This window comes from Mus pahari, chromosome 15, assembly GCF_900095145.1.
Source record: "Mus pahari chromosome 15, PAHARI_EIJ_v1.1, whole genome shotgun sequence".
NCBI lineage: Eukaryota > Metazoa > Chordata > Mammalia > Rodentia > Muridae > Mus > Mus pahari.
Genome location: NC_034604.1, coordinates 8,420,385 through 8,434,882, shown reverse-complemented (window position 1 = coordinate 8,434,882; position 14,498 = coordinate 8,420,385). Strand labels below are relative to the sequence as shown.

The 14,498-nt window shown below is 44.2% G+C and overlaps 1 protein-coding gene across 2 annotated transcripts in view; it reads right to left on the bottom strand.

The window, feature by feature from the left end:
• Positions 1 to 3,684: 3,684 nt before the first annotated feature.
• Riok3 (RIO kinase 3) overlaps positions 3,685 to 14,498 on the bottom strand; it is a 27,446-nt gene continuing 16,632 nt past the window's right edge. The window contains exons 7-12 of one of the 2 annotated variants that reach the window (XM_029546931.1): positions 10,726 to 10,923; positions 10,057 to 10,216; positions 7,567 to 7,647; positions 7,386 to 7,475; positions 6,617 to 6,724; positions 3,685 to 5,439 (exon numbers count right to left, since the gene is read on the bottom strand). In XM_029546931.1, the coding sequence (XP_029402791.1) occupies positions 5,332 to 5,439; positions 6,617 to 6,724; positions 7,386 to 7,475; positions 7,567 to 7,647; positions 10,057 to 10,216; positions 10,726 to 10,923 (745 nt within the window). In that variant the 3' untranslated portion in view covers positions 3,685 to 5,331. The remainder of the gene's footprint in view (positions 5,440 to 6,616; positions 6,725 to 7,385; positions 7,476 to 7,566; positions 7,648 to 10,056; positions 10,217 to 10,725; positions 10,924 to 14,498) is intronic. The other variant, XM_021214266.1, reaches the window with a different exon arrangement.

Here is a 14,498-nt window from a genome sequence, read left to right as displayed (position 1 = left end):
CTTCAGACACACCAGAAGAGAGCATTAGATCTCATTACAGATGGTTGTGAGCACCATGTGGTTGCTGGGAATTGAACTCTGGGCCTCTGGAAGAGCAGCCAGTGTTCTTAACCACTTAGCCATCTCTAGCCTTTTGAATTCGGAACCTCTTAACCGCTGAGCCATCTGTCAAGCCCAGTAACAAATTCTTAATTGCCTTTTAGGGACTTCATTTCCTTTCATGCTCCTGTGCCATGTAAAACACATATAAATTTATATGCTTTCTTCTTATTCATCTACCGTAGGCTAAATTAGTTCCTGGGGGTAAAAGCAACAAAAGAGTACTTGCTCTTTTGAGGAACCCAAGTTCAATTCCAAGCACCTATATTGGGTGACTTACAATTGCTTATAAATATAGCTGTAGGGGGTCAGCTGCCTCTGGCTTCTGCACTAATTGTGGCAAACACATAAATAAAAATAATAAAATTAAACCTTTGTTAAAAAAAAAAAAGAAAATTAATTTTTGAACCCAGTAGGCCTCTTGACAAGATGGAGGTGGAGTTCTATCTTCTATAGCTATGAAGGTAAAGGAAGACAAAATGTCCACAAAGACAACCTTTTGTGCTTGTCTATAACAAACTCCCCAGAAGGTCCTCCAGTCCCTATATTTACAAACAGAGAACTCACATGCTGCTCTTGTTTTCTCTTCTGGGACGGTTAGCAAGAACAAAGCTTGATTCTCTGTCATATCTACCCCGGTGCATTTCCCATTTTTTTTTTAAGCCTTTGAGTCACACAGTTATAATCAAGCTTTCATACATTTGCAGTATAGTTGAGTATCTACCCAAGTATGTCAAGTACTATCATGATACTTGAAACAGCAATGACTATATTGGGTAACAACTGTCACATGCCAGGTAATGTGTGTGTACTAACATATGAGGACAATGGATTTAAAAGGAGTAAAGACAGGGAAAGACAGATCAGGATGAGGAGAATGAGGGAGTGGCAGCTACATTATCATGGTTACCACAGTAGCCAGCATCCAAGGCAGTGAGTGCACTTTCTGCACTTTCTTAGACTTATGGCCTTGGTGGTCCTAGGGAGCAGGGACTTCTAAGTTGCACAAGGCTGACCCATGAACCAAAAGTATAGTACATGATAAAATGCAATTTCAGAGTATAAGTGACATTCATTAAAAAAAAAAAAAAAAAAAAAGCAAATGAAAACCACCTCTAACTTCAAAGGGAGATAGTTTCCTCTGGAACCAAATAGGAATAAGCATGGCCCAGGAGCAGAGTTGGAGCTTACCTCAAATTCATGTACTAATGCGGAATCAGTCTCATTGCAGTTTTGTATCGATAACAAAGAAAACCAGGAATTAATGCACTTTAAAAATACACTGATGGAAACATCAGGTAGGTAGATTAAAGGGGAAGAGAAGAAACCCCAGCTATGAGCCTCAGGTGCTGATGACATGCTTAGGTTTTGGTAGACACTAAGGTTTTGCTGAAGCAGCACATTCCAAACGGTTTTATGTTAGTCACAGGATGTTAGGTCTGACAAAGAGGGGGCTGAAGATGGACTGTAAGTAGGCTCTGGGTTTGCAGCATCACGATCTCTACACAATCACAGACATCCCATCCAGGTCATCAGTTCTGTCATTAACTGGGTGGGCACAGTAGAAGGTGCAGACTCTTCCTGGGAACTTTATCAGTGATAAAGCATCTGCCCCGTCCATGCCAACACATCTATTGGTGTCTGTCCAGCTCACGTTTGGGCAGTCGTGTTGCTGAGACTATGAGTAGCTTCTGACATCCCATCCAAAGACTGAGTCTCCTGCCAATAGCTGGCAGGCAGCCCTCAGCTGATCCAGCAGTCAACTGAAAGGGTGCAAAGCATGCCACTCTCAAATATGCCACCTGTCCTGGCATTCTGAGAAAGCTGCTTAGCAACAGCTGCAAGAAACACTTGTAAAAGGGAGATGAACCCCCAGCATGGGGGAGAGGGCATCCTTCCTGAACCACAGCTGCAAGAAATCTGTACAAATCAGCCTTGTTGAACCAACCTTTCTCTTCCTAGTCATATGGCCATGATTGAACCTCTTGCCTAATCTTCTTCTCACTGACTCAATGGCAGTCTTGGTTACTGTAGAGACCATGACCTAGGCAACTCAGAACAGGAACCATTTAATTAGGAGCTTGCTTAGTCTTAGAGGATTAGTCCATGATCATCATGGCAGGTAGCAGAGACATGATGCTGGAGCAGTAGCTGAGAGCTTTACACCTAGACCCATGGGCAGCACACACCTGAGCCTGGTATAGGCTTTTGAAACTAAAAGCCAACCCACAGTGACATACCTCCTTCAAAGCCACACCACCTAATCTGTCCCAGACTGTGGGCCAAATATTCAAACTTGAGCCTTTGTGGGCCATTCTGCTCTAGATTACCACAGTGGCCTTTGTCCAACAACTCAGAATATCTTGATTTTGGAGAAAATCTGCCAGCCTCTGCCAGGATTAAATGTACGTGCAAGGACAATCCAGAGTTTAACTTCAGTCTTTGTCTTTTGAGTACGCTGTGCTGTGTAAAGTATGTATTCAATAAATAGCTGTACTTTCCCCCTGTTCGTGTTGAGTCCCATCACCCTGAGACAGCATGGGTGAAACTTTCTCTCCCATAGATAAATGAGACCACTTTGACCCAGACCCTTCAGACGCAGTCAGCCTTTGGATGACTAATCCATCTGGCCAAGAATGAAAGTCTTCTCTCATTCTGCCATGCGAATCCTTCTAGAGATCAGTCTCAGATCATGAGCTTGGTGGCAAGTGCCTTTAACAACTGAGCCATCTCACCAGCCCCAAATCTTGAATACTTAGTATTTCTCAAGTGTTAACAATGCTCGGGACTTTAATGTGTGGACAGGATTCCCTTCTGATGGTCAGTCTGCAAAGCCCACCTCCAGTGACACACCTCCTCCAACAAGGCCACGCCTCCTAATCCTTCCCGAACAGTCCCACCAACTGGGGACCAAGCATTCAAATATATGAGCTTGGGATGTGGGTGGGGGTTCACATCCAAACTACTACAGTTTCTACCTTCTAAGGGAGTCAGCCTTACTTAACATCTCCCCATCAGCCGCCCAATTTCAATCTGCTTTGTCCATCCATTTTATTTTGTTTTCTTAGGCAGAGTCTAAGGCTGGCCTCAAACTTGTAGCAATCCTCCTGCCTCACTCCATACCTCTACCAGGATTAAAGGTGTGTGTAAGCACAATCCAGAGTTTTAACTTTAACTTTCTGTTGTAGTTGTTTTGGAGACAGTCTACACACCCTTGGCTGGCCTGGAATTCATTATATATGCCAGGCTGGCATCAAGCTCACAGAGATCTGTCTGCCTCTACCTCCCAAGCACTGGCATCTGACTTTATATCATGGTAACTAGCAATGAATTGTCTCATTGAAACAGAGATTCTCTCCAGTCACCCTTGCATTGGTAACATTTTTAAAAAGGATTTATTTANTTATTTTATGTGAGTACACTGTTGCTGTCTTCAGACACACCAGAAGAGGACATCAGATACTATTATAGATGGTTGAGAGCTACCATGTGGTTGCTGGGAATTGGACTCAGGACCTCTGGAAGAACAGTCAGTGCTCTTAACCACTGAGTCATCGCTCCAGCTCGGTAACTTACATACATACATACATCTCCACAGTCAATAAAATAAGACAAAATATTCCTATTATATACATACTTTACTGGATTACTTATCAAACTAGTATCTCCTACAATATCTAGCTATGTGAAAAATGTCCTGACCTCACAAAAGGGGGAAAAAAAAAACAATTTGTAAAACTCAAAACAAAAATTGTGTGTGTGTGTGTGTGTGTGTGTTTAAAACTGCACTGCTTACTTTGCTATAGAAAGGGTGTCTTGGTGCCAGGACATTAAAATAAGGACTAAGAATTAACCACACAATGAACCAATTCTAAAATGATCTCTTCATTTTTAATTTCTTGAAAGGCAAGTTCATAGCACACTCCAAGCAATGGTTTGAGAAAGAATATGTCAAGAAAGCAAACAAAGTTTTAAATGATTGTTTCTAATGAGTTTTCTGGAATTTGTATCCAGCCAATAATTACTCATCATTTAAATCTCTGTGTGGAGTAGCAAACATAAGCGGGATGAGTCACCTAAATTCACACTCCTCTGAAATGCAATTAAAAGCAGTAAAACAGAAACAAAAATAAATAGTCTAGAAAGAACATATTTGGCAATTTAAAATAATGTTAAAAATTTTCAAATATAAATTACATTTAGTCTTTATAAGCAGACAGAAAGTGAAGCTGTTTAGTGGATCCGATGTGACTCCTGGACCTGGGGTAACGAGGTGAGAGCAAGCAGCACTGGCCTTCAGAACAATGCTCACCTTCTCAGGCAGAGGCCGGCCAGCCGAATTAGCTGGTTGATTCAGCACGTGAGTTGTTCAGGCTTTGTCTTCCACTATTTAACAGCCCCAGTGACTTTGTCCTAGTTCTCTCCAAATGATTAGTAATCAATATGTGAACAATTCTGGGGAAATGTAAACTGAAATGTTTCATTGCCTTCTTAAAATATATCAGATACCATTCTTACATTCTGCCCTTCCAGATACTTTGTAGTCTCATTATAAATGTAAATAACCAACCATTTAACCTAAATGAAGAAAACCTGAAAGTTAAGTTTTAAAACGTAGTTAAGAAATCCTTCTATATTTATCTTTTAGAAACCTATGTCATCTCTCCTGGCTATGAGATGGAAATGTAGAATTCCACACATCCACGAGGTACCAATAGAAGGTCCCCTGCTTATGACTATCTCCACCATCCACTGAGGCCAAATGCCCATTTCTAATGCCCACTGGGGTCTCCAGGCTCACGGTCAAACAGCTGAGAAGGGCTAATTTAAAACAGTAACATCCACCCAAAGACGCAAGGGAAAGCAGGAGGCGAGTGGAATGGAGCACAGTGCAGCCATCGAGCCTCCCCTGCAAACACCTCAGTCGCCACCTCCCACATTTGGAAACTCTGCCTATGTGAAAATCCTCATCTAGACACTTCAGATCATGAGTTGTATAAAATACAGACTCCTGTGGCTACACATCTGTACCTGTTAAAGAATTATATTATCCCTTTTGTAAGATGAGAGGTAGTGACATTTTATTCTTTCAATGCCAAGTTAAAAATTGCACACATCTGGCACGTGGGTCACAAGTGAGAAGCCCAGAAGCAGCACTGTCCACTCCTGCTTTGGTATGTCAGGTCACCTACACTCATTGGCTATGGCAGCTGGCCGTCCGTCACCGATGTACTAGTCTGCAGACAGCACAGGTGGGCTTCCATCATCTTTCAGAAACGAGGCTGCTTTCCTCCCGTTCTTCTGAACATGATCTTCATTCATTTTCTCCAAAGCTTCTATCTACAGAACCAAGCATGGAATCCCTTCGTCAAATTTTGCCTTTTTATGAACATATCTGACCAAAGTGGCACTTTTCCTCTCTAACCCTTGGCGATTACTAATGATGCTGGCCTTGATTAGAATCTCTCTCACCTCTCTCTCCCCACCCTTGTTTGCATGTGACAGGTGTGCACATATACCTGTTTGCTTTTCTTTTCTTTTCCTTTTTTTAAATTATAGAATAGAGTTTATTTAGGGAATGGGGGTAGAGGGGTGGTTAAGAGAGCAGAGGCAGAGAAAGGCAGAGAAAAGGAGAGAAAAGGAGAGAGCAGATAAGTGGAGGCCAGCCATGACCACATGGAGAGAGGGGAAAGGAGAATGGGGAGAGAGGGGGAACAAGGGGGAAAGAGGCTAGAGAGAAGCAAGGCCTAAGAGTTTTCACTTGGTTATATTACCAAGGTCAATACTAGAATCTCATCAGTTTTGTGCTGTGCTCCATAAAGCTCCCCCTCGATAGTGTCCACCCCACCTGACTGAGCCACAGCTCTCTGCACTTCCTGCCTGCTCTTAGGCTCTCCCTGGAGCTTGACCAAGCTCAAGGTTCACATGAGAATTTCAGAATAGACGCTAACTACTCTCTGCACTGTAGGTAAAACACTGGGGAAAATGTATTTCTTAAAAGACGTCCTCTCTCTATGTAGCCCTGGATGGCCTGCAACTCTCTATGTAGATCAGGCTGGCCTCAAGCTCACAGAGCTCCACCAGCCTCTGGGATTAAATGTGTGCCACTACAGCTAGCTGTTGCTTTTACCTTTTAGCTTTTGTCCAATCCTAAGGTATCAAGAGATCTCTGAAGGAATCTGGCTGTCTGCCTTTGTTCCCGTAGCTCAGTACTACGATAAAGGAATCTCTGTTTGTGGCTACTTTAGATTTCTACCTTCAGCTAAGAGCAGGTGGGTTCTCCTAAGTTCCTCATTCTTCAGACTGGAGAACTAAAGCTAAGCGGGAATGTGTTGTGACCCATCCTTTCTTTTTAGACCCCTGCCACGGAACACACCATGTACACCCACGCTGCCCTAAAACTCAGAGATCTGCCTGTCTCTGCCTCCTGAGGGCTGCGCCCAGTCTTCTATTACTCACTTAAAGCAAAGTGTCACCCCTGCAGCAGTGACAGGGCAGAGAGCTGTGCACGACTCACCTCGGCTAAGAAATCAGCTTCATTGTCTGCTGAGATGTTCAGGCCAGAAACAGCATTGAACAGCTCCCGTTCATTAAGGGCTTCCTTTACTCCTCCCTTCTGGAAGAACTAGCAAGGCATGCAGACCGTCAGAGACACGGGCCACGTTCTCACAGAGCAGCGTGCACAAGCAGCAGTAAACGCCATCATTGTGCAGGCATTCGGCTAACAGGCCCAAGTCCACCTTTAGCAGCTGCCCTGCTTCCTGGTATCTCTCTTCACTAATAAACACGGTGCCTGTGTACAATTACTGTGGCATGGCATCATATGGACAGATGCTATATTCACTAAATCCCATGAGTTATCATTTTTAAGCAGCCCACAGGTTACCTCCAGTACAAAGTCACTCTCTTACTAGGTTCTGCTGCCAGGACGTGGTTCTTTCCCTTACAAATGGGAAATGAGTGACCATGCACCGCTCCTCTGTCTCATAGAGCAATGTGATGGGAAGCAGTAGGCTTACCATGTTCTACCTTTGGTTTATGCACTATGCATGTTTTAAGTTGACTCACTGTGTAAACAGAAGGAGCCAAACCAAAACCAGGGTCTCTTAGAAACGGGCCATATGAGTCACAGACTCAGGAGTCCATGAATGAATTCTTCTTTATTTCCTTCTCTGCAAGGTGGCTGGTATCCCTTCCTTAAATTTCTACAAATATGGGTCTCTTAGGAGCGAGGAAAATATTTGAACTTGTTAGGTTCTTTAAAAAACATTGCTTTGCATACCTACCTGTGAAACATTCCTACAGTCACGGAATAAGAACTCCAGGCCATGAGGATGGGTTGGTTCTACCGACTGACTGACGTCAATCAACCAGACCTAGTGAACATAAAGCACAGACTAATATGTTTACACTCAATAACCTATATCAGGAAATGAAACCTGAATATTAACTAAAAGTGCCACTCACCTTTCCAGCGTGCCACAACATGTTATACTCGCTGAGGTCAGCATGCACAAGGGTACATTCATTATATAACTGCTGCATCAACTGTGAGAAAGGAAGGGAACATTTAGGAAATGAAAGCACAATTGAATTTACCTCTACTAAATGAATTAAGTTACTGATTAAAATAAACACATCAATAAATACTTCCCAGAAAAACAAGTTAAAAACTTATTTCTTTAAAAAAAAAAAAAACAACAAAAAACCTTATTTGCTTTCTTATTTGTCACAGTAATGAATTGGACCCAGGACTCACACATGTCCTATAACTGAACCACAGCCTCCACAAGCCCTTCCTTCCTTCTTGTCACCATTAGTATTGCTTAGGAGGGTGAGGCATAGCAAGGAACTGCCAGGGAATCAGTGTATGACATTCTGCTTTCTTGTTGGGACAACAAAATCAGCCCATAGGTCAGATTCTAAGTGCATCTGTTGCCTAGCCAGGGGACCAAGGTAAGTAAGTCACTTCTCTCTGTAAAAGGGTAAGTGTCTCACTAAGACCTTCATGGAGCATATACAATTCCATGTGAAAAATACTTCCTGCCGGTGATGGTGGAATAGGAGTAGAGATGTTCTTGTTTGTAAGCAAGTGTCTTATATGTAGTGTAGGCTGGTCTTGAACTCATGAACTTTCTGCCTTAGACTCACAAATGTTGGGATTCCCAGTGTGTGGTACATGTGGCTAACAGTCTTTTTAAACTAAGGAGCACCATGCATTCAACATAGTGATAACCCTAAACTTATACTTGAAACCACGTTTGTGCCCCTAACAGAACCAAACAGCAAAAGTTGGCCACTTTGTCTCTTCCCCAGTTGCCCAAGCAGCCAGAAAAGGGTTTCTTTTTTTCCACTACTCTTCTCTTGGCAGTGAAAGGTGGTTTACCTCTCTAACTGCATCCTGTTTTGTATGTGTATGTGTTCATGATTGTATACATGTGGGGTGTACATGTGCATGCATGTGGAAGCCAGGAGACCATGCCTGCTGTCCTCCTGTATTGCTCTCCACCTTTGTTCTTGAGACAAGGTCTCTCTCTCTCTCTCTCTCCCTATAAACTGGAGCTCATGGATTCAGCTAGACTAGCTGGCCAGTGAGGCCCTGAGACCCTCCTGTTTTCTCCCCAGGGCTGGGATTGCAGACACACACCATAACACTGGACTTTTAAAAGGATACTAGGAGGGCAAACTCAGCCTTGGGCTTGCACAGAAGTATACTGGCTTTAAGTCCACTCCCTGCCCCCACATTTCCTGTTTGCACCAGAGCCCAGAAGCACTGTTACGAAACCAAGGCTGTGGATATCCGCACCACTGAAGCTCAGGCCCCTCGATTATATCTTAACAAATGACTTGGATCATGTTTTTATATTCAATGAGTTGCTGTACGACATAAAGGCTCCATGCACACTGTGTACTAGTGTTCACTGGAAACACTGCAGAGGAACAATAACAGCACTAGGGAGGTTTCCTTAAGCGGGAGGCCTCAAATTTAATTCAGTTATCACCTCCGACACTCCTGACATGGGCTTTCCAGTCCGAGCATCTGACTCGGTGACTGTCTTGTCACTCCAGTATTCAATTTTCATCGTCATTCTGCCATAAGGATGCCAATCTGCTTCCTCTGACTCTCAACAGTAGCTGTAGCCCTTTTCTTTACTGTTACGGAACGTCTCAGGACTCAGATACAGAAGGATTCCATCTGCTAGACCTGACTGAAGTTCAGTGAAAAGTGGTTCCGTATTTTAAGTCGGCAATGCCAAAAATGAAGCCTGCCCTTGCTCCATGAATCTCTTAGGTTGTCTAAAATCATTCAACATACAAAACACAAAAGCAACTCTTTTTGTTGGGATAGGGTTTCACTAAGGAGTTCAAGCTGGCCTTGAACTTGAGATCCATCAGCTTTAGCTGCCCAAATTGTAGGATTCCAGACAGGCAGCTTTACTTTTTGAGAAATGATTTATTTTTACTCTGTATGGAGTGAGTTCCGCACACACTGTACGTGCACCAGAACCTCTCAACTAGAATTATAGGCGGCTATGGAGTAGCTGACCTGGGTGCTGGGAACAAGAACAGTTAAGTGCTCTTTCTTAATCACTGAGTCAACTCTACCTCCCCAACTCCCCTTTAGACAATGTCTTACTATATAGTCTACTCGACTGAAACTTACTATGCAGACAAGGCTGACTCCAACTGTGGCTATCCTCCTGTGTCTGCCTTCTCAGGAACACAGTGTACACCACCATGCCTGGTTTAAAGACACTTACTTCAATGTCAACAGCCTTTACAAGATTCTGTTTATCTTTTATGCCACCTTCAAAATGTTTATTCCAAGATTTTTAAAAGGTTATCATCATTACTAAGACAGACTCTTGTGCTATGTCCCAGGTTGGCCTTGAACAGTAGGGACTATCGCACACTAGCCACACATCAGTGCACACATGCTACACAGGCACAACTTACATTAAGAGTCTGATAGTAGGCATCTTTCATTTCTTCATTACTAAGCTTTACTTCTTTTAATTTAGGGGCTGGAACTTGATCATGGCCAATGAAAGACATAACTAAAATGTGCTTCTTAAGCAGTACAACTGTTGGACAAGGAATCCCAGCCTTCTGCATTCTGTAGAGAAAGAAATAATTAAGAATATAAAGATCAGAAGAAGAAAACATGCATTCATTCAATCTAGCTAGGGCCTTCCCTGAGCTGGTATTATGTTCTACACAGGAGATATGGAAATGAAAAAAAAGGTAAGACCCAGCCCCTGGTAGGGACACTCAACAGTGAAGTGGCATTGTGGGAAGGTTGGCATGGGTGCGGCAAGCAGCCTGCATGCACTGACTCTCCAGAAGACCATTTACCATAGATCTTTCACACATGGATGGGATGTCTAGGCGAGTTCCCTTAAATGTCAGTGAAGAAGGAAAATGGCTTTTCATTTACAAAGTAGGAATTCTGGTTCAAAACATGGAAATGTTTTCTGACAAAAAGCCTCATGAAGGACTAGGAAGTCAAAGCCTTTACTATTTCTGTGGCTCGGCTTAAAGGACAGCATGGATCTTGGCCTGGCTAGTAGCCCTGGTTCAAAGGGCAATTCCCAAGGTCACCCGCAGCAAGACCATTTTCTTTACCTTGTAAGATTGTGCATCTCTTTCTCTGCCCACATGCGGATGATCTTACGTGGATTTAGTTTACTGAAGCGATCTTTAAACCTGAAATCATCTTTAATGTATTTGTCACGATTCTTAAACTCATTAAGGGTTGTTTTAAATACCTTGATGGCACATTCTGTTGGTATAGCTTTACCATCTTCCTTTTCATCCTCCAGGCTAAAGGGAGTAAGAAGAACTGAGTCAATATAGGTTACCTATAGAGTTACCGTGGTAAGACTCCATCCCACCCAAGTACAACTACTTTGTCTCAAGGTACCACTGTTTTGACTTTTTATTTAAGTATTATACCTTAATAAAATGTTAGGTTTTAGGGGGTTCTAATAGGTTTCCTAGGATGGCCTGGAATCCTAGACCCAAATGCTTCCCCTGCCTCAGCTCCTGCCTCAGCTCCTGCCTCAGCCCCTGCCTCAGCCCCTGCCTCAGCTCCTGCCTCAGTCCCTGCCTCAGCCCCTGCCTCAGCTCCTGCCTCAGCTCCCCAGGACCTGGACTACAGATGCATCCTATTGCTCCTAGTTGGTTTTGTTTCTTTTAATATAAGTATCCTTTCATGACTATAGACTCAAGCTTGACAAATAACAGAAAAGCATACTTCTTAAAGCAAACTACTCCGACCTTGGATGATTTGGGATCAAAACTCAACAAAATCAACACAGAGAAAACCTTTTAAAAATAATCGCTTCTTTCTTGGCAGATGGTGTTAGGTACGCCCTGTGAGTATGAGGAGAGGGAGCAGAGAGGAGAAGCAGAGCATGAATGGACACTAGAGAGAGCCAATCAGGATGTACACGGTGAGCAGTGCTGGAACCAGAGCTGGGTCAAAGGGGAGGATTCAAATGACATTCACAAAAGACTTGGGCCCTGTCTGAGGAAACACTGCAGTTAAGTCCTGGCTAGAGAGAGGGAGTGAAAGGTGGAGATGAGAGACAGGGTGAGGAGGAGACAGGCTGCAAAGAGCTGGGACATTTTTCTAGAGGCAGCAGCCATCACGAGGGCTTATCACATGCCCAGCATGTTAGAGTAGGAAGACCAAGGGAGGCAGAGGCAGGGCTGACTCAAGAGGTTTGAATCACAGCGATAACGGAAAAAAAGGTGGATGAAACTATAGCATCATTTTTTCTAAATACCTGCAGGCATGCTAAGCTGGAAGAGAAAGGAAGTGCATCCAGAAGACAGAATCAGAACTATGCCAGCAACCTTTGTGTACTACACTCTCCTGACTACTTTTCCACGCAGCCTCAAAGGTTCAGAGTCCTTTAGCAGGCTCTGTGGAACCCCTTTTCTTTGGTGGCATGTGACTCTAAGGCTTTCATGTCTTCTATCTATGGAGCACACTTACCTTTCCATACCCACTCCCGATTTTCTCTAAACGTCAGGCCCCTTTACTCAACCCATCACTGGTTTCCTTGGCTGTCTAGCAGGTGGCGTGCACTTCCCATGTCAAGAACAACGGTAGCTTCCTAGGTCTGTTTCCCCTCCGTTCTCATCTCAGGAAATAACACCGAGTGCAGTCCAACAGCATAGACTGCTGACTATACTTTCTCACCATAGCTTCACTGCACCAAGACTAAAGCACACTGTTCATTTACACTGCCATGAAGACTTTTCCATTGTACTAGGGCCTGAACCCAGGCCTCTCCATGCTACTGAGCTACATCCATAGCCAAAAATAAAAACAAACCCTCCACCTTTGGTTCCCACTGTGCTTAAATAGCAGACTCCTCCCAGGTTCTCGGTCCTTCCTGCCCTAGCTCCTGCTTCCTAGGCTCCTCTCTCGTCTGCCGTGCAGTACAACCTCATCTTCCATGCACACTGGGTATGTTCTTCCTGTGTCACTTCACCAGACTTCCCTGCTCTCCTCATCAAACCCACAACACTGCCCAACACTGCCCCACTGCAACCTTGTACAGCCACATCAGGTGTTGTCTATCTATTACTAACCTTGAAGGCAGTGGGGACTGTACTGGGTTAGAACAGGAGCTTGAGCACCTAAGAACACCCAGTGAATGGAAGCTGCTTCAACACTGGCAACTGCATGAGGCCGTTTCCAGGAAGAGATTAGAGACTTTAAAAGAAATGTCCCCAATACCCTAAATATGTTACAGACATATTAGGCTGATGTGAGATGAGCTTCCTGTCACTGGACAGTTTACCCACAGAGTAAACAAAACCCTATTTTCAAAAAAATAAAATCAGAGATACAGAGTCCAATTTAAATAATTCATCTCAATATTCTCCTAGCAAAACACAGCCACATACCTTAGGCAAATCACATATCTCTCTGCTAATTTTCTGGGCTTTATTTTTTGAGACAGGGACTCAGATAGCCTAGGCTTGCCCCATATTTACTGTGCAGCTAAGGGTGAACTGGAAATCCTGTGCCCCAGCCAGGCAGTGGTGGCGCACACCTTTAATCCCAGCACTTGGGAGGCAGGGGCAGGCGGACTTCTGAATTTGAGGACAGTACAGAGTGAGTTCCAGGACAGCCAGGGCTACACAGAGAAACCCTGTCTCAAACTCCCCATACCTCCACCCTCCAGCAATCCTGTGTCCCTTGCCTTCATGCTGAGTGCTGAGATTATGGCGTGCACCAACATACCCAGTTCCTGCTCTCCCTAGTATAGTGGCTTACTGTTCCTCAAGTGAACTCTTAACTCACAGGATGCTGCAACTACCTATGTGTATCCAGTCTGGCTTCCTATGCCAATTTAAGGCCCTTAACCACATCTACTGTGTTTATATCATGTTATTCCCTATATCTCTAACATTTACTGTCAGGTAAAAGTATAAATTTGTTGACTAGCACAAAATTGAAATTGTCTAATAAAATTATCAAGAGTTGAAGCTTTGACTATCCCCCTGAGGCAGCCTCCCTCCCTCCCTGCCCACCTCCCCTGGGCAACTACTGTCACAGCGCTATCTTTCTAGAGTGATGACTGATCGTGGTTGTTAACTTCACTGTATTTGTAACCAGCTGAAACCCAAGCAGCTGGCATGCTATAAGGAATAATTCCTTCTCCTCCTCCCCTTTCCTCCTTCTTCCTCGTCTCCATTCCTTCCCTCTTCCTCTTCTTCCCCCTCTTCCCCCTCCTCTTCTATTTTGCAGGACAGGGTCTCACAACCTAGCCTGGCTCAATCAAGCTCACAGAGACCTCCCTGCTTCGGACCCCAGTGCTGAGATTACAGGTATGTGCCGCCGCCGCCGCCACCACCACCTGGCTGAGGGATTATTCTTGATCAGATCATTTTAGTTCAATGAAGATTCATCCTAAATCTGGGCCAGACTTTCTGGTAACAGCCCACATAGAAAGACAAGGAAAGCCCCTTGCCCTCACTCTTGCTGGCAAGATCATCTACCCTGCGGCTGAGGTATCCCTTCGCTGGTGTGAGAGCCCACTTCATGACTCCAACGCAGACGGAAGATCAGCTGCTCCCTACGAATTCCAGGGGCTCCAGGGACATCCAGTTTCCTGGACTGAACAACTTATCAGATTATTGGCCTTTCTATCAGGAGGCATCCATTGTTGGACTATCAGACCAGTTTGTGAGCCACTCTAATAAGTCATCCCCTTTAAAATATATACATATGTAGCCAGGTGTGGTGGCGCACGCCTTTAATCCCAGCACTTGGGAAGCAGAAGCAGGCGGATCTCTGAGTTCAAGGCCAGCCTGGTCTACAGATACAGAGTGAGTTCCAGGACAGCCAGGGCTACACAGAGAAACCCTGTCTCAAA